General features: G+C 43.2%; 1 protein-coding gene across 7 annotated transcripts in view; it reads right to left on the bottom strand.

Moving 5' to 3' along the window:
- The window catches only part of DIP2B (DIP2 acetate--CoA ligase B (putative)), a 233,394-nt gene that overhangs the window by 73,215 nt on the left and 141,080 nt on the right, over positions 1–19,099 (bottom strand). For 3 of the 7 annotated variants that reach the window (XM_089308327.1, XM_070052222.2, XM_070052225.2), the window contains 4 exons: positions 11,428–11,553; positions 3,634–3,846; positions 1,280–1,435; positions 695–814 (listed from right to left, as the gene is read on the bottom strand). In XM_089308327.1, coding sequence (XP_089164453.1) covers positions 695–814; positions 1,280–1,435; positions 3,634–3,846; positions 11,428–11,553 — 615 coding nt within the window. Of the gene's footprint in view, positions 1–691; positions 815–1,279; positions 1,436–3,633; positions 3,847–11,427; positions 11,554–19,099 lie in introns of all 7 variants that reach the window. The other 4 variants (XM_070052227.2, XM_089308326.1, XM_070052224.2 and 1 more) reach the window with 3 other exon arrangements.

Here is a 19,099-nt window from a genome sequence, read left to right on the forward strand (position 1 = left end):
GCCATCTTAGGCCATCAGCAGGAAACTTCTGATGATGAGATGCTCGTGTCACAAGTATGGCTGGGCCACAATGTCGACCCCTATAAATAACTTTTAAAAGTTAAGTTGGGGCCAGCGCTGTGGCACAGCGGGTTAAGGCCCTGGCATCCCATATGGGCGCCGGTTCCAGTCCCAGCTGCTCCTCTTCCAATCCAGCTCTCTGCTATGGCCTGGGAAAGCAATGGAAGATGGCCCAAGTCCTTGGGCCCCTGTACCTGCATGGGAGACCCGGAGGAAGCTCCTGGATCCTGGTTTCAGATCGGCACAGCTCTGACTGTGGCAGCCATCTGGGGAGTGAACTAGCAGATGGAAGATCTCTCTCTGTCTCTAGCTCTCTCTGTAACTTTTTCAAATACATAAAATAAACCTTTTTTTTTTTTAAAGTTAAGTAGTTGGGATAGTCTTTAAACTCTAAGAGTACATTTCTAAGATAGTTCCATGAGGCATAATTCTCTCTTTTTCTTTTCGTGCTTGCCTCTGTACCTTTCAACTGAGATCTAAAATATAAATAATTCTTCGCAGGAAAAAAGGCAGAGAACTTTTTGACTTCTGTGAACTAAGAACTATATTTTGCCACTCTTTAACCCTACCTGATATGCAGTAATTAGTTAAGAAATATTTATTTAATATATGATTTTGGCATTTTTACTGCTACCTTCCACAATTTCTTCAGAATCATCCACAAAAAATTCCTTTAAGGGAGGTCTTTTGGGTCGTTTCAGAGTATTGAGAAGCTGCTGGATTTTTGTGGATACTCGACTATTGACAGGAACACCTATAAGGGAAAAAAACGCTGTTAAAATTCACTGACTTCAAGAATATTTCAATTCCTCAATTTACTCAGGAGTTTTTATTTCTAATGCTGTTTGGCCTCTGACCATACCCTCCTGCTACTCCAGATGGGACAATTAGGTGATAAATTGCATGATAACAGAGCACAAACAAGTTAACACACTAGGTAAGGACTTCCCCTGATCTCCCTCTTCTCTTAGAGTGCTTTCTTTGGCCACCTCTGGCTTTTGGTTCAAGGTATCTTTGGGAAGTGCTACATGTGAACAAATGTCAGCGCTGTCACTGTGGACAAGGGAAGGGGGCACTCAGGAAGACTCGTCAGTGAGCCAAATGCAACGTGGCTCTGCAGCTACCACACAGGCCGGTTAGGAGCTGCTGCTGACACCGTGAGCTGTCCCAGTTTCACTTATACTCCACTCCCTCATCAGCCATCAAAAAGATTCCCTACCATCAGCTGTATCCATAAGGCTGGACCTGTTGGCTCCTTTGTGCATGCCTTTCACTATCCCCGAGGGGGGCAGGTCAATATTTGCTGGTCGTGTGGAGGAAGATGAGGAGGAGGAAGAGGTAGTTGTGGTGACATCAGGGGGAGCAGAGAAATTCTCTGAGAGGGGAAAACAATTTAGAAATATATTACATAGCAGCAAAAACAAGAGACTTTAAATTCTTCTTCTTCTTTTTTTTAATCGTAGACAGAAACAGAAATAGGGCATTAGATCTTATAAAACAATATTTTAAATCAATTTACCCTGGTAGATCAATGGGAGAATAGGTGGTTAAGCCAGGGCATATCAGCTTTCCAAAATTATTATTTTTAAGACTTGGATAACCTCAATAAGATCAAATCACATATCCAATGTTTCTCAAAAACAGTATTTTCTACACAGAAACCCCAATGCTATAAAAATCATCATAATAAAATTTGCAAGTGACTTCGACATAGAGCCAAAGTGAGAAAGAGCATAAGTGGCTACTGATATCCTAGGCTCCTAAAAATTTCTTTATGATTATGGTTTATTCTCTTCTACTAAAAACCAAAATAGAGTCTTGGGAGCAGATTAGACCATTTAAGTTTCCAAGTGAAGAAAAACCAGATAAGTCTATTTTAATTTTTACAAGAAAACATCCTAAAGAGATAATCAGAGAAATGAACAAAGTTGTATGTTTAATCTTGCTCACTCCCTCAGTTTTTATGGTAGCAAAGAGTTGGACAGTACTTAAGTGTCCAAAAATAGAGGAATGGCTAACTAACCCTGGGCCTAGTCAGGCAATGGCATACCTTGAAATCATAAAAATAACACTGTGAACATAATAACAATGATATAAAAGATGCTCCTGACACACTGCTAAGAAAGCAGCTTATGAACATTATGTTTAGGACAATTTCATTTTCAGAAAATCAAAACCAAAACCCAAAATCTAGAAGAAAGTGGTAACACTAAAGTATTATATATGTGATGTGGGATTACAGATTATCCTATGTGTCTTTTACCTGCATTTTTGAATTTTTCTATCAGGAACATGGATTATTTCTGTCATAGCAAACATCCAAAAAGCAATAATGTTGCATAAAATGGTTATCTGTCACTAACTGAATCAATAACGTCTCACTGAGTAGTAGAAGCAATAGACAAATAGTGGTCAGATGAAACCTTAACAAAAAACCAGATTATTTGGGCATTAGCACAAAATATGTTACAAGTGAAATTGCCCCCAGTAGACAAATGTGGAGATAGGCATTCACCCAGCATGGCTCTTTGGCAGACCCTCCACAGAAGAGGGGTGAACACACACACGTGCCTGGAGTGGCTGAGGAGGCTCCATGAGGGCCCGGGCAGAGCCAAGAGCGCATGCTAAACCACTAACTGAAGGCACCCGGCTTCTCAGTGTGGGCATAGACACCCTCAGGATGGCTTACTTTCCTGAAAAAGTCCAGCCTCCAATGGAAGACTTTCCAAGATTTTCTTTGCAAAAATCAATTAAGAAAATAAATGCAAAAGGTGACAGAAGTCAGAGATGAAAATTAAGACAGCAAAACACAATTGACTGTTGAGGGGAAAAAGGGAGATACATAACATACATAAAATGCTGAGCTACATTACTTAATGTAATTTGTACCAAACAATTAAATGAAAGCACAGATCCAAGCTACATCTTTATCTACAGATGTCACAACTCCTTAAAATACACACACACACACACACACACACACACGTAAAGCACAGGCAAGCAAAAGCTAAACTGCACAGAGCAGCAGCAACAGCAGCAGGTGGCAGCTCATGGGGCACCAACATCCTCAGGCAACACACTCCAGTTGCAGCAATACCTCAGCAGCAAGGACAATAAACCCAGTCTTTATACGAAGACAAAAGAGCCTCACTGATACTGGCTTAGTGTAAAATTTGGCTGCGTGGAATGCTTTTTTGTTTGACAGGATGTAGACGATAATCCTGGGATAATCTATGAGATGATATATTTTAACACTCTTAAATCTATGTACTAGTCCTCAAAGGGGATAGCACCACATTATGACTGGTATTATACCTTGCAGCTTGAGTATTGCTGATGGAAACAGCTATGGCTTCAGGTGGGCAGCACGGTGCACCGATAATGCAGATGGTGCCTATCATTCCAGTAACAAATGTATTGCTGGTGTTTCCTTCTTTGCCTCATTGACTGTCAGGTTCTGATTATAATTTTTCAATCATACTGAAAAACCTAATACAAATTATAGACTATTTCCTGGACACCGGGAGCCAAATGGAACATAATTTGGGCTTCTTGGGTAGATCCAGCTCCTACCTATTCGAGTATTGGCAAATACATCAGCTAGAGACCCAGTGGTTCCTTTGACCTCTCCATGGGACAGCGTGGAAGATGCAGATGAAGAAGTGGACGATCCCTGAATTGAACGGTTGATCCAGGACTCGGCATTCTGTAAGCTCTGTTGCAAGGCAGCAGAGAGCGCAGCTTGGCGTCTCAGAGAGCCCTCATCCTCAGAGGCCGAAGACGTGTCTGTGTGGAATTAGAAAAAAACAAGTTCTCGATCCTGCCTAGAACAGAGACTTTTCAGTTCTTGCTCATCGATCACACATTCGATTTTGACACCAGCAAAACATTCGCATTCTTAAGGTAGATTAATACATAAAGTTTCTCAAAAATCTTGAGGAAAGTGTATGGACCACAGCCTGCAAAAATAAAATAGCCTAACTTTACAAGTAGTTTTAAGTTTGTGTTTTAAAACATCCTTTAAGAGCTAAACTGCTCTCTCTGGTTTTCTGTTCTAAGCTTAATCAAAACCTAAGTTCTTCTAGTTTATCTACTTGTATTTAAATAACATTGACATTCTTTTTTTTTTTTTAAGATTTATTTTATTTATTTGAAAGGCAAAGTTACAGAGAGAGAGGTCGAGACAGAGAGAGAGAGAGAGAGAGAGAGAGAGAGGTCTTCCATTCACTGGTTCACTTCCCAAATGGCTGCATCCAAAGCCAGGAGCTTCTTCTGGGTCTCCCTAGTGGGTACAAGAGCCCAAGGATTTGAGCCATCCTCCACTGCTGTCTCCGGTGCATTAGCAAGGAGGTGGATCAGAAGTGGAGCAGCTGGGACTCGAACTGGTGCCCATATGGGATACTGGCACTACAGCCTGGGGCTTTAACCCACTGTGCTGCTGTGCCAAAGTTCTGGTCCCAACACTGAAATTCTTATATATCTTCCTCAGTCTCCTTGTTTCGGGCTGCTTCTCTGACTCTGACAAGTTATCAGTCTCTTCTTAAAAGGGAATAATAATGATTAATAGGGAGATAAACAAAAGTCATTCTTGCTAAAAGTATGTGCCAAACAGTGAGCTAGGTGTTGGGGAACTGAAGTGGGAAAGGGAACAGCCCTTGGCCTGGAGGTGTTCAGGCTTTGTGGAAATGCAGCCGATAGATCTGGATCGTGTGACACAGTTAAGTGTCCCAAATCTTTAAGGAGAGCACCCAGCATCTGGGTTTCTTCTCTTAATTCTCAGTTGGAGGGGCCGGTGCTGTGGCATAGCGCGGAAAGCTGCTACCTGCAGTGTCGACATCCCATATGGGGGCCTGTTCGAGTCCCGGCTGCTCCACTTCCAATCCAGCTCTCTGTTGTGGCCTGGGAAAGCAGCAGAAGATGGCTCAAGTCCTTGGGCCCCTCTACCTACGTGAAGACCCAGAAGAAGCTGCTGGCTGCTGGCTTCGGATCGGTGCAGCTTCGGCCGTTGCGGCCAATTGGGGAATGAACTAGCAGATGGAAGATCTCTCTCTCTCTGCCTCTCCTTCTCTGTCTGTGTAACTCTTTCTAGTAAATAAATAAATCTTTAAAAAAAGAAATTCTCAGTTGGAGAAGAGCTGTGAGAACTTCACTGCTGTCTGTATCTGGTCTGGCTCTGACTTCAGGAAAACAGAGCTTAAATTAGAAAAGCATAATGGGGAGTGGGGAAAAAAAAGTCCAACTGAATACAGGGAGGCAAAGCTGAGGGAAACAGAAGTCAGGAATTTTTCTAGAGCTCTAAGTTATATGAGGCGTACAAGCTAAAGGGGGCAATTAGTCTGACCATCTTTCTAAATGAGTTTTGGGGATTATAATATATGACCTGTGGATTATTCACTGAAATTTTTGGAAGTTATATATCCTGCGTTAGTCCTGCACAACACTTTCCTCTAACTCAGGTGAAACTTTAGGTCCAAGTCTTGCTTTGGTTCTAAGAGCCAGAGATAACTAAGGGAATAGGACCTCATAATAGGAACGAGATCTACACAAGACAAAAGATCAATCTAGGAGGCAACTTGTGCTGGTCTGGGGCAAGGGCCAAGTCACAGCCATCACCCTACCCTTGCTTCTTGCTCTGCACTGCCTCCAGCTTATGACCTCATACTGAGGGAGATTTGCATCCCAAGGGTGATAGACTGTTCCTGACTGCTTTAAATGTACTATCCAACTGCAATTGTACCAGGACCTTTGTCATGTCCTGGGGATTCTAAGGCATATGAGCCTCTATGAGACAGTGAAGGCTTATGGTCCAGTACAGTAGACACCAAGCCCATAGACGAATGTGAGAGAATATGACAGATGCTATGGAACAGGCTACACGAGGGGCTTCACAGAGAGTACATGGACTCTAAGTAAATGGAACAAAGACTGTGAGGAGGTATAGGGTGAAAAAATGAACCTGAAGAGGAAAACACTGACTAGATTCCAAACAATTCCAAGCAATGAAGCTCCTTGAAGGATGAAGAGATCTAGAATGTAAAAAGGAAAATACAAAGTAACAGCATCTGTAACCCTTTATGTAAAGAAAGTTTTCTGTACAATTTCCAGAAAATATTTTTTTAAATATGCATTTATTTACTTGAAAGTCAGAGTTACACACAGAGAGGAGAGGCAGAGAGAGAGAGACAGACAGAGAGAGACAGAGAGAGGTATTCCATCCGCTGGTTCACTCCCCAGTTGGCAGCAATAGCCAGAGCTGCACCCATCCAAAGCCAAGAGCTTATTCCAGGTCTCCCGCGCGGGTGCAGGAGCAGAAGGACTTGGGCCATCTTCCACTGCTTTCCCGGGCCATAGCAGAGAGCTGGACTGGAAGTGGAGCAGTGGGGACTCAAACAGACCCCCATATGGGATGCCGGCACTGCAGGCGGCGGATTTATCCACTATGCCACAGCACTGCCCCCTCTAGAAAATATTCTAACATTCCAATTGCACTGTGGAAGGCAAATATTCCTCTTTGCAAATGTGCTTAGAAAAAAAAAAAAAGAAGTAGGGAGGGGAAAGATGGTGGACTCACAGGAACAGGTGAATCTGAATAAGTATTTTCAGGGTCACACATTTCAGAATCCCATAAACTTCCCTGGATTTACAGGATTCCTTCAAGATTGCGCCATCTATTTTAATTTGTGCAAGTTTAAAATCAGAATAACCCAATTTCCAAAAGATAGTAAAACCAGTCTTTTTATGATTAGGTTTATGGAAAATTGGCTTCATTATGTTTCTGTATTGGATCAATTATGTAATTATGCAAATTTCTTCAATTCAATTACCTAATTTTCCTGCCTGTTCTCCTCAGGATGTTTAAGGACTTAAACAGTGGAGTGACTTAGAGCAGTGGAAAAAACATGGCTTTAGGGTCAGTCTTCCATTTGAACTCTGGGTCCTAGCGTGGCAGCTAAGTGACCTGGCAGTACAACCACCCCTAAGAGGGGGTATCCGCTTGTTTGTCCACTCAGCAAATATGACCAAGTACCACACTAGTTGATAGGAATCAGATGACAAGCAAGAAGACATTGTTCCTACTGTCAGACTTCAGAACCTCGTGTCTTACTAGAGTTCAAGGAAGACCCCCCAAGTAAGTGGGAATTAGTTCTGAGGGGCACAGAGGCAGTGGAGAGAGCAGTATAAGGTAGAGAGGGCAGCGTGTGTGAGAGTGTAGAGGGAACAGAAAAATAAGGTTCATTGAAAAAGTTCAAAGAAACAGGTAGCTGAAGTGCAGGATGCAGAATTGACAGTGACAAAAAATGAGAGCAAGCAGACAGCAATGTTTTGCTCCGGGTCTGGTGAGACCTCAGGAGTCTTTCTTCTAACTACAGCGGAAACCACAGAAGAGGACAACGGACGGGAAGCACTGCAGCAGTCCGGGCACACAGCCACCAAGACATCAGTACCCCTTCTCCTCCTCACGATACAACGGTTAGAAGCAGGGGAAGGGGGAGAGAATGCTGGGGCCAGTGTTGTGGTGGACTGGGAAAAGCTGCTGCCTACAATGCCAGCATCCCATATGAGTTCTGGTTCCAGTCTCAGCTGCTCTACTTCTGAGCCAGCTCTCTGCCAATGCACTTGGGAAAGCAGCCAAAGATGGCCAAGTCATTGGGCCCCTGCACCCACGTGGGAGACCTGGCAGAAACTCCTGGCTCCTGAACCAGCAGATGGAAGATCTCTCTGTTTCTTCCTCTCCATGTAACTCTTTCAAATAAATAAATAAATTTTTAAAAGGGGTGGTGGTGGTGGTTTTATTCCTTTTTGATTTGCAACATCTGGAATTTTCCTTAAGAATAACTAAATGGCTAATTCCTTCCTATAAACACACACACACACACACAAAAGACAGAAATTGACTAAAAGTTGGCAGAATAAAAAAAAAAATGCTATGCCAACCATGCAACTTGAGAAAGGGGATGATTGCTATGAATAAGTAAAATGTGGAAACCATGCATAATTTTTCTTCATAATATACATTTTTATGAACCTCTTAAATACCCCCTCATATGTATGGATTTTTAAAAAAATGTTTGCATCATAATAATCTTCTAATTTCATTTCCCATGAGATTTCTAAAGTCCCATTGTAATACCCAGTCCAGTACCATGCATACGTGAGTCCTGTTAGGTAAAAAGGATTTCCTCAACAGTCATCAGCACAAGCAAGAAGACTGAATCTGACACCAAGCTGCTGTCTGACCTGGGGCAAATCACTTGGTATCTGTAAGCCTGGTGGTTTGCTCATCTCTGATGAAATCTGCCCTGGTCACAGGGCCAAGTGCTTACCAGCACCTAGTGAGGCAGGACAGCCCCAGGTACATGAAAGCCCTTCGTGTGCTATTCCATCAAGCACAGCTAAAGTGTGTTAAACAGCAATAATCCAGTCTCTTCATGGACATCATTTTCACATACAGAAGGAACAGAGGGGTACATTTCTCCTTGTCTTCTGGCCCTCTGGGTTATAAGCAGGGCCATGGTAAGCCAGACATGTAAATGTAAGCTCCATTCTACCAAAGCCAGTCAAAACAGCTGCTGTGCTGCAGGGTCACTGGGCAGTCGGTCTACTTGGTCGCCCGTGTCCCTTCAGAATGCAGAAATAGCTAAGTCCACGAGGGTGCAGAAAAGCTCAGAGGGAAAAATTACAGGCTGTAGTCTCTGCATTGTGTTTTTCCATATGAATGAGTAATAGAGTTACACAAAGAACCCCTATAAAGCGAGAGCTGAGGTAATTGCCTCATGACATTAGTAAATGAGTTCAGTGCATAAAGAGAACTGGATGGCAAAAGCTCAAGCAGGCTGAAAAAGGATCTGAAAAGGCCACAGACGCTAAAGGAGCCACAGCTCACTACCAGCTTAGAGAAGTTAACTTTTCCAATCCAGGACAGAAATTAGGGCACCTATCAATAAGCAAAATGTAGGTACACTGACATCTGATTACTTGAGAGTGATTTATGAAATGAGCAAAAAGACAAATTATTTCCCATGCCAAAATTTACCATATTTTCCAGATTGCATGATACTATGCATTTTATTCATCAGGTCCTTATTTAATCTCTCCAGAAACAGGTCTACACTTTCATCATTTCAGTAATAGAGTTGTATGTAGAGTGCCTTTCAAAGCTGCCCCGCTAGTGTGCTCCAGGAGTGAACCATGAAACCAGGCTCACACACGTGTGGAGCGAGGGCCTGCACCTGGAATGTGCTTTAGGTTATCTCAGATGTGTTTCCAGGGCTATATCTCTGCCCTCCCGGTGCTAGGCTGGAAACGGTCCTGGGAGATAACAATGCAGGATTAAACTGCAACAGGCATCAGAGACAGCCAAGTCTCTTAACTGACAGCTCTAAGAAGCTGGGCGAGAACAGAACCTGAATCCTAATGTGGGACAGCGAATTCCACTCGCTAAAATGAAAGGTGCTAACAGAAGCCTTATGACATAGTTACTCCCACACCTTTTCACTAGAGCAAAGTATTTGTCATAGGCATGTGGGTAACTCTTGAATGAGAGCATCAAGATGTATTTCACGTGGGGGCTGTGTGACAAATCACCACGAAGGCTGTGCTTAATGCTTTTTCCCGCAAGAGAATTTCCTGCCACCTGACAACACAGATGTCCCCAGCAACACATCAAGGTCTCGTGACTATTATCAGAGATCCCCAGAACAGTGGTACTACTCCATCCAGCTCAATACACGTGTCATGGAATTACTGAACACATAACGTGATCAGGAACATTAGGACACATCTCCAAGGCTGCAGACAGAGCAGGACACTGGTGTTTAGAAACACAGGGGCCTATAGTAACTCCAAAGGACTGTGGTCTCATTCAAAAACGAACAGCTGGGATTTGTTTCCAGAGCCGGTAAATTCCCCTCAGGCAGTGCCTTTTATGAAAGGGGGCAGAGGAGGTTTCCAGTCTTTCTGAGCATTCTCAAGATCCTTTGCTGCGCTCTCACACTTACCCCCGAGCCACGAGGGCAGCCTACTTACTCTGGAGAGGAATGTTTCCAGCGCTTCATGTCACACTGCCCCCTACCCTTTGTCATTTATTGCAACTGAACCCTCAGCTACACTGCAGCAGAATCTGCCAAGAAGGAATCGCCAGGAAACTGAGCCCCCTTTGTCACGCGGACCTAACTTGTGCTGCACTGATGGGGAAGGGAAACCATCCAAGATTCTCAATGAGCGGGTTTGAAACATGGACATTATAGGCACAAAATGTCTTACTGTGATGGTCAGCTAGAAGTACCCTGTGTTACATTTTGAAGAAACACTTGAAGCCACAGAGCTATTTCTCTTTCAAACACATTGACACCACAGATGTGAAGGGAAAGAAGCACACACAGTTAATGAGCCCACAGCACACCCCAATGCTTTGAGAAGTTAGCCAGAACCTAGGGGAAAACTATTCTCATGAACCTGGGTCAATGAACAACAGCTCAACAACTTGACAGCTGTGAATAACAGTCAACCCCAGCAGTGCAACCCTCCCAGGAATCTCCCTAAAAACACAGTTCAGTAGTTTAGGTCATAACAGAATGGGGAAACTTTTCCCCAAAGAGTTCGTTAGCAGTAACATGACAGTAGGGAGACAGCCATGATATTGAGGTTCTGAAATAGATTTCATAAATAGATTTCATACTATGTTTAGTCTAGGAGGTCTCATATCAAGATCTTGTCAGGAATTTGATCTAAAAAATTTGTTTACATTTTAAAAAACCCTGGCAAAGATTCTGCATAGAATCTTTGTTCAAGCTGTTCCCCAGATAGGAAGCTACAATGCCCAGGTTTACTTTAGGGGAACAAGGACTCCAGGATAAAGGGTGGATCCTTGAAAAAACAGAATTACCTACAAAATATACTAACACATACACAAAAGCATACTGATTTACAATTTTCTGATCTCTTACAACTCAGCATGCCTGTTCTCCCATAATCTCTGATGACACACAAATTCTGTCCCAAGACCACCTATCCTGTGACTGCTGCCCCCATGAAGCATCTGCCTTACGGTAGCACATCTGACTACTGGCCAGACTCGTATTTTGGGGAACAATGGAAATGGCTATGTAACCACAGCACAAGTTTGCCCTGATCCTTTTCAGCCTGCATTTACATGAGTGCAAGGAAATACTGGGATCCAGAAGGAAGTCACATGGCGTATTTCTGAATGGAGTTTATGAGTGGACAGTGACAACTGCACTCTTGCAGAATGTGCTCTAACAGACCCCTGACGGTGCAGTCTGCTCCTACCTGGGAAAGAAAAGCTAGAACTCACTTCAGGAACAACAGGGTGCACCCATCAGAGAGGAAAAATTCTGATAAACTTACCAGGAGGGGTGCAGGTGTCGGCAGGAGACTGGACAAACGTGGACCGCCGTTTGGTTGGCATGGGCAAAGCCATTTTCTGTTCTTTATGCTTTGCCAGTGCAGCCTGAACTGCTTCCGTGTGGATATCTGAAAAATTAAACATTTGCATTTGTTAGCTCCTGGCTCTGAAAAGTGTCCACCACTGTGGGCTGAACTATCACTGCCTCGATAGATAGAAAAGGGAAAAGGGCTGTTCAGGTGATTTTTATCATTTGATTTAGACAAATTGAAACAAAAACCAAAAGTAGCCACAAAAGGGATCAAGGATAATTTCTCCTAGGAGGAAAAGGCAGTCCAGAAGAGCTTTGTTAACTACTTAACATCCCAGAAAAGGAATTGACAGCCAGGCACGCAGCAGGAGAGCCCAGAGTCGGACGGGTGTTGTACCAGGCCAGGGTCCTGTCCCTAAATGGAACAGGTGCTATGTAGGGCCCAGAGGAAAAGAAGCCTGGGATTTGTTTAACTCTATGAAAGAACATTTAGTTGAAACCCCTCAGTTCTATGCCACAAAAACACAAGACTGATTTTGATACCGAAAAACATAAAGGCAGATGTTACTTGTTTGCCACTTTGGTCACCAAAGAATTCAGCTCTCTCCCTGGATGTGTGACAGGAATCTCAAAATTAACGTATCTAAACAGAATCCTTGATTATCCACCCCAACTCCAAAATTCCTTCTGTTACTACAAAATAGGATCATACTGTACACAGTCTTTTATATTCTGCTTCAAAAAAAGGGGGGTGGGGAGAACTCTTACAAAATCTTACTGAGCTGGAAAACAACTGAGGTGGCATCCTAGTTCACACCAACCTCCCGTCCACACATGGGCACGATTCACATGCAAACATCCTTCCAAGCCTCTTGTGCCAGGTATACGGGCACCTCAGAGACATGAATAATGAGATGCTTCGAGGAATTTAAACTCTGAATCAAAAAAACTGCAGGTACTAGAGTCACTTCAAGGCCAGTGTGCTAGAAAGGAGGTCTTTTCTGCACTTCCAGGCTGAGGTCCTCAGAGCTCCCTCTCCCTTTCTAGGATTTCTCAGCAGTTCTGTTCCAGTTCCAGCTACTGGAGGAAGCCGGGGACAGGTCCCATTTCTTGGAACCAAAACCACCTTCACTAACCCAACTAGAAACACCTCACCATGTAAATATAGACCTACAACACAATTTTAAATTAATTTCACTCTATGAGTGTGCCATATTTATATAAGCCATCTGTTATCAGATATAAGGTTATTTCCAATTTTTTTTTTTTTTTGCTACCTTTCATAGCAACAACAATTCGGTATTTTACCTTAGGACATGTCTAGTTTCAACAAGTGCTGAAATCACAGTATAAGTATTTATTTCTCCTAAGAACAGAGATTTGTCTTTTATATAATCACAGTACTTTTACCAAAATTCAGAACCTTAATGGTGTCACAAACTATTATCTAACCCACAATTTACATTCCAACTTGGACAACTATTTCAATAATGTCCTTTATATAGTTTTTCCATCCTTTCTTCCTGGCCTAGGATCTAATACAAGATCACACATTTATTTACTTGCCCTGTCCCTATATTCTATAATCTGGAACCATTTCTCACACTTTGTCTTTTATGGTCTTGAAATTTTTTGTACACTTATTTTGTAAAATATTCTTTAATTTTGGTTTCTTTGATATTTCCTTATAACTAGTTTAATGTTACATATTTTGGTAGGATTCTCATCATTAAAACATGATGTCAGAAAGCACATGCCTCATTACAGGTGGCCTAACAATGATTACAAAGTTCATAATTTTAGTTAAAATGGTATCTGCTAAATTAATCCACTGTAAAATGACTATTCAGGACCAGCACTGTAGTGTAGCCAGTAAAGCTGCTGCCTGCAGTGCTGACATCCCATATGGGCACTGATTCGAGTCCCAGCTGCTCCATTTCTGATCCAGCTCTCTGCTATGGCCTGGGAAAGCAGTGGATGATGGCCCAAGTCCTTGAGCCCCTGCACCTGGGTGGGAGACCTGGAGGAAGCTCCTGGATCCTGGCTTCAGATCAGCACAGCTCCGGCTGTTGTGGCCAGTTGGGGAGTGAACCAGGGGATGGAAGACCTTTCTTTTTCTCAGCCTCTCTTCCTCTATCTGTGTAACTCTGACTTTCAAATAAATACATCTTTTAAAAAAATCACTATTCACCCCTTTGTGATTAGTAATTTATGAGGTAATACTTTTGAGACTATATAAATGTTATAGACCCCACCAACCATCCATCTATTAATTTTATCATCCATTGTTGGACTTCTGGCTGAATCAATTATTATAATGGCTATGGTGACTTTGATTCTTTTTTTAGACAGGTAGAGTTGGACAGTGAGAGTGTGTGTGTGTGTGTGTGTGTGTGAGAGAGAGAGAGAGAGAGAGAGAGAGAGAGAGAGAGAGAGAGAAAGGTCTTCCTTTTCCGTTGGTTCACTCCGCAAACGGCCACTACAGCCAGCACGCTGTGCCAATCCAAAGCCAGGAGCCAGGTGCTTTCTCCTGGTCTCCCATGCGGGTACAGGGGTCAAGCACTGGGCCATCCTCCACTGCCTTCCCAGGCCACATCAGAGAGCTGGACTGGAAGAGGAGCAGCCGGGACAGAATCTGGCGCCCCAACCGGGACTAGAACCTGGTGTGCCGGCGCCTCAGGTGGAGGATTAGCCAAGTGAGCCGCGGCGCCGGCCAGTGACTTTGATTCTTTTCTTTCTTCTTTTTTTTTGACAGGCAGAGTGGATAGTGAGAGAGAGAGAGACAGAGAGAAAGGTCTTCCTTTGCTGTTGGTTCACCCTCCAATGGCCGCCGCGGCCGGCGTGCTGCAGCCGGCGCACCACACTGATCCGAAGCCAGAAGCCAGGTGCTTCTCCTGGTCTCCCATGGAGTGCAGGGCCCAAGGACTTGGGCCATCCTCCACTGCCTTCCCGGGCCACAGCAGAGAGCTGGCCTGGAAGAGGGGCAACCGGGACAGAATCCGGCACCCCGACCGGGACTAGAACCCGGTGTGCAGGTGCCGGAAGGCGGAGGATTAGCCTAGTGAGCCGCGGCGCCGGCTGATTCTTTTCATGGTTATTGGTTGGCATTTACTATAAGAAGAAGCCGTGGCGTAGTGGTTAAAGCCACTGCCTGCAGTGCCAGCATCCCACATATGGGCGTCGGTTTGAGTCCCCGCTGCTCCACTTCTGATCCAGCTCTCTGCTATGGCCTGGAAAAGCAGTAGAAGACGACCCAAGACCTTGGGCCCCTGCACCCACGTGGGAGACCCGGAAGAGGCTCCTGGTTCCTGGCTTCAGATCAGCACAGCTCTGGCCATTGTGGCCATTTGGGGAATGAACCAGCAGATGGAAGACCTCTCTCTGTAACTCAGCCTTTAAAATAAATAAATAATCTTTAAAAAAAAAAAAAAAGAAAAAAGAAAAAGTGTGGGGGCCGACGCTGTGGCATGGCAGGCTAAGTCTTTGCTTGTGGCACCAGCAGCTCATATGGGCATTGGTTTGTGTTCTGCTGCTCACTTCTGATCCAATTCCCTGCTAATGTGCCTGGGAAATCACAGAAAATGGCCCAAGAGCTCGGGCCTCTGCACCCACATGCAGAAATCACAGTGTGTGTATGTATTTTTTTCCAGAAATATTTCATGTGAGAGACCTGGAAGAGGCTCCTGGCTTCAGATCGATCCAGCTCCAGCTGTTGTGGCCATCTGGGGAGTGAACTAGCGGATGGAAGATCATTTTGTCTCTCCCTCTCTGTAACTCTACCTCTCAAAGCAATAAGTAAAATCTTTTTAAAAAAATGACCAAATGATGCTCATTTCTTTTCATTACTATTCTGTTCCTTTCATTATGTATTTTACTGTTCATATTTCCCCAAGTCTGGCCCAGAGGAAGCCCTCCAAATTGGTTCTTACATCCTCTGACACCGTCCTATCATTTCGAGCAGCTATTTGCTTATGGCATAGGATGTTCCAGGCTTATCTGGTATCGTCCCTGCTCTAGTGCTCTAAGTAAACATTTCTCTAAGGATCTCTGGCTCCATTTAACAGAGAATGAATGGTAGTTAGAAGGTAAGACCTTAGAACTAAGGATGTTCACTGCTGCTGAGGTATCTTTTTCTTTTGAACCCTTTCAATGTATAAAGGAATAAAAACACACACATAAATAGATCTATTTCTGTCTATATATCAAAAACTATGAGTTCACACTAATACCTCCAATTCCAGCTTAGCATCATTCTAATTTAAGCCCTTTTCATTTGTAATTCCATTCTTTAACAGGAGGAAATCTGGTTTACAATATTCTCAACATATTTACTCACTCAATACTATAATACACAGAAAGTAGCTTCAAAATTGCTTTCTCATATTACTATGGAAAATAAGTCTTATAACTAGACTTCAATATTTATTTGTAGTCTTTTTCATCTTTAGAGTGAGCATATATAATTCAAGTGCAATTAAATAAAGATTATAGGAGGTCACTCTTTTGGACTAAGTTCCTGTTTAGGTCCCAGAGACCAACACCAAAATAAAAAAGTTATCCTGAAGTCCACATGAGTTGTTATATGACCTGAGAAATCAAGAGAATGAGGTAACAGCCAAGTTTCTCAAACAGGCCAAAGCACAAGCACAGGACAATGACGTTCCCTCTGCTTGAATTCTTACAAAAAGCAACTGGACGTTAACCTATCAGTTACTTTTCTGCTGCTCCCCCTCTCCTCACCTTACAAGAAAAGTACTTTGAAATGACTTATCTGCTTTTTTGTTCTATTTTTCTGCTTTCTTCAGCCATTTTCTAAGTATGAAACCAACTTCTTCTCAGCCTTACCCCATTTTATAGAATGAAGCTTTGACTGATTCTAGAATCACAAAATAAAGGCCAATTAAGAACTTTAAATAGTTGCAATTTTGCATTTTTAAAATTGTAATTTTTAACATTTACTTTCCATCTACTAGAAAGACAGAGCAATGCGCTAATGCGCTAGGAGGAGAGAGGAGGAGAGAGGAGGAGGAAGGAAAAAAGAGAGAGAGAGAGAGAGAGAGAGAGAGAGAGAGAGAGAGAGAGAGAGAGAGAGAGAGAGAGAATGAACTTTTACCTGCTGGTTCACCCCCTAAATACCCACAACAGGCAGGGCTGGGCCAGCCCAATGCCAGGAGCCAGGAATTCTACCTCAGTCTCCCACATAGGTGGCAGAGGCCCCCAAGAAAATGAGTCATCATCTGCTGCCTCCCAGGATGCATTAGAAGGAAGCGATATACAAAGCAGAGGAACAAGGACTCTAACTGGCACTCTAATATAGAATGCGAGTGTGGCAAGTGGCAGTTTAACCAGCTGTGCCACAACACCAATCCCGTCTCATTTTGATTTCTGATAGTACTGTGTTCAAAAGCCACTTGGGTTAGTCCTTACCTCTCTCTGCTTTGTTGTGTTTATATCCCCCCCCCCTTTTTTTTTGCTTTGTTTTTTAAAGATTTATTCATAAGCAGAGTTACAGAGAGGGAGGGAGGGAGGGAGGGAGAAGTGTCTTCCATTTGCTGGTTCACTCCTCAAATGGCCGCCAGGAACCAGGAGCATCATCTGGGTTCCTAGGTGGGAACAGGGGACCAAACACTTGGGCCATCCTCTACTGCTTTCCCAGGCCATCAGCAGGGAGCTGGACCAGAAGTGGAGCACCTGGATCTCGAACTTGCGCCGGTATGTGATGCTGGTGCCACAGATAGATGCTTAACCCACTACACCACAGCGCTGGCCCCTATTTTCTTCATATAGTTAAGTTCATTTGTTTTTGCTTGCTTTCTATAGGTTTCTACCAATCTTACTACTTAAACATCTACATGGTTCCAAAAGTCAGGACTATAACAAAAAGCAAATTTAAAGAAGTGTCACTGTCCCCAACAATCCCTTCTACCCCCATCCCATCCATCCTCTGTAGGTAACTAATCTCTTTGGATATTAGTTTATTCTTCTAATATATTGTAAAACTAAGCAGACATACATGTATTTTCTCATTTATTTGTCTCTCATACATAAAAGGTTTCATATTATACATATTATTTTGTACTTTGTTTTTTCTACTTAGTAATATATCCTGGAAATCATTCTGTATCAGGCACTAAAGATCTTCATTCTCTTTTACAGCTGCATAGTACCCACATTTTATTCAACTACTGATATATTTGGCATATGCAAATGCTTCTCACGTTTCAGTTGCAAATAGTTTTGTAATGTGAATCTTTATACTGATGAGGGTATATCTTCAGAGTAGAATGAAGTTAAGACTGCTGAATCAAAAAGTGACTAAATTTAAAATTTTGTTTTATCTTGTGAAATTCCCCTCAAACAGGGTTTTTATCATACTGTTAGGACAACTAGCAATGACTAGGTGTACCTTCTTCCTCACAGACTCACCTTTAGACACAGGATATTGTCTAGTTGTTGGATGTTACCAACTTGATAGTTAAGAGTTGACTGGTTTCCCCAGTAGTTTTAATTTGCATTTATTTTATCAATAATGAGAGACATAAGGACCATCTGACACTACTTGATTTTTTTAAAAAAAAAGATTTATTTATTTATTTATTTGAAAGTCAGAGTTACACAGAGAGAAGGAGAGGCAGAGAGAGAGAGAGGTCTTCCATTCGCTGGTTCACTCCCCAATCAGCCGCAACGGCCCGAGCTGCACCAATCCGAATCCAGGGGCCAGGAGATTCTTCTGGGTCTCCCACATGGGTGTAGGGGCCCTAGCAACTAGGCCATCTTCTACTGCTTTCCCAGGCCATAGCAAAGAGCTAGATCAGAAGTGGAGCCGCAGGGACTCGAACCAGTGCCCAAATGGGATGCCGGTGCTGCAGGCGGCAGTTCTATCCACTACTCCAAAGCAAAGGCCCCGCTACTTGATTTTAAGTAAAGTGAATGTTCATGTTGCTTGACTGTTGTTCTGTGGGGCTTCTGTGTTCACTTTCCCTCTATTTTTATGTGTTTTTCATAAGTAAGTGGTATCAGTTTTTCATCTCAGATATATTAGAAATATTTTCTTGGAGCCAGCGTTGTGGCATAGCATGTTAAGCCACCACTTGCAATAATGGCATCCCATATGGTCCCTTGTTTGAGTCCCGAGTGCTCCACTTCCCACCCAGCCCCGATAATGCAGCTGGGAAAGCAGCAGAAGATGGCCCAAGTCCCTGGTCCCCTGCATCCATGTGGAGACCCAGATGAAGCTCCTGGCTCCTGGCCTGGCCCAGTCCTGGCTGATGTGGCCATCTGGGGAGTGAACCAGTGGATGGAAGAACCCTCTCTCTCTGTAATTCATTCAATAAAATAAATAAATCTTTTTTTTTTTTTGAAAAGGAAATATTTTCTTTTTGTTTGTCTTTTGACATGGTTTGTGGTTTTCTTTTGACCAGCAACAAGTTTTTCTTTTGTAATTGCTATGGAAGAAAGATCTCAATTCAACAACCTAAGTGGGTCTCAAGAACTACAAAAAGAACAAACTAAATTCAAAATTAACAGAATGGGGGGGGGGGGCTGGTGTTGTGGTATAGTGGGTAAAGCTGTTACCTGTAATGCAGGCATCCTGTATGATTTGAGTCCTGGCTGTGCTACTGCTAATGTGCCTGGGAAAGCTA

The sequence above is a fragment of the Oryctolagus cuniculus genome, chromosome 11, assembly GCF_051225735.1.
Source record: "Oryctolagus cuniculus isolate XC-2025 breed Fujian yellow rabbit chromosome 11, ASM5122573v1, whole genome shotgun sequence".
In the NCBI taxonomy this organism is placed as follows: Eukaryota; Metazoa; Chordata; class Mammalia; order Lagomorpha; family Leporidae; genus Oryctolagus; species Oryctolagus cuniculus.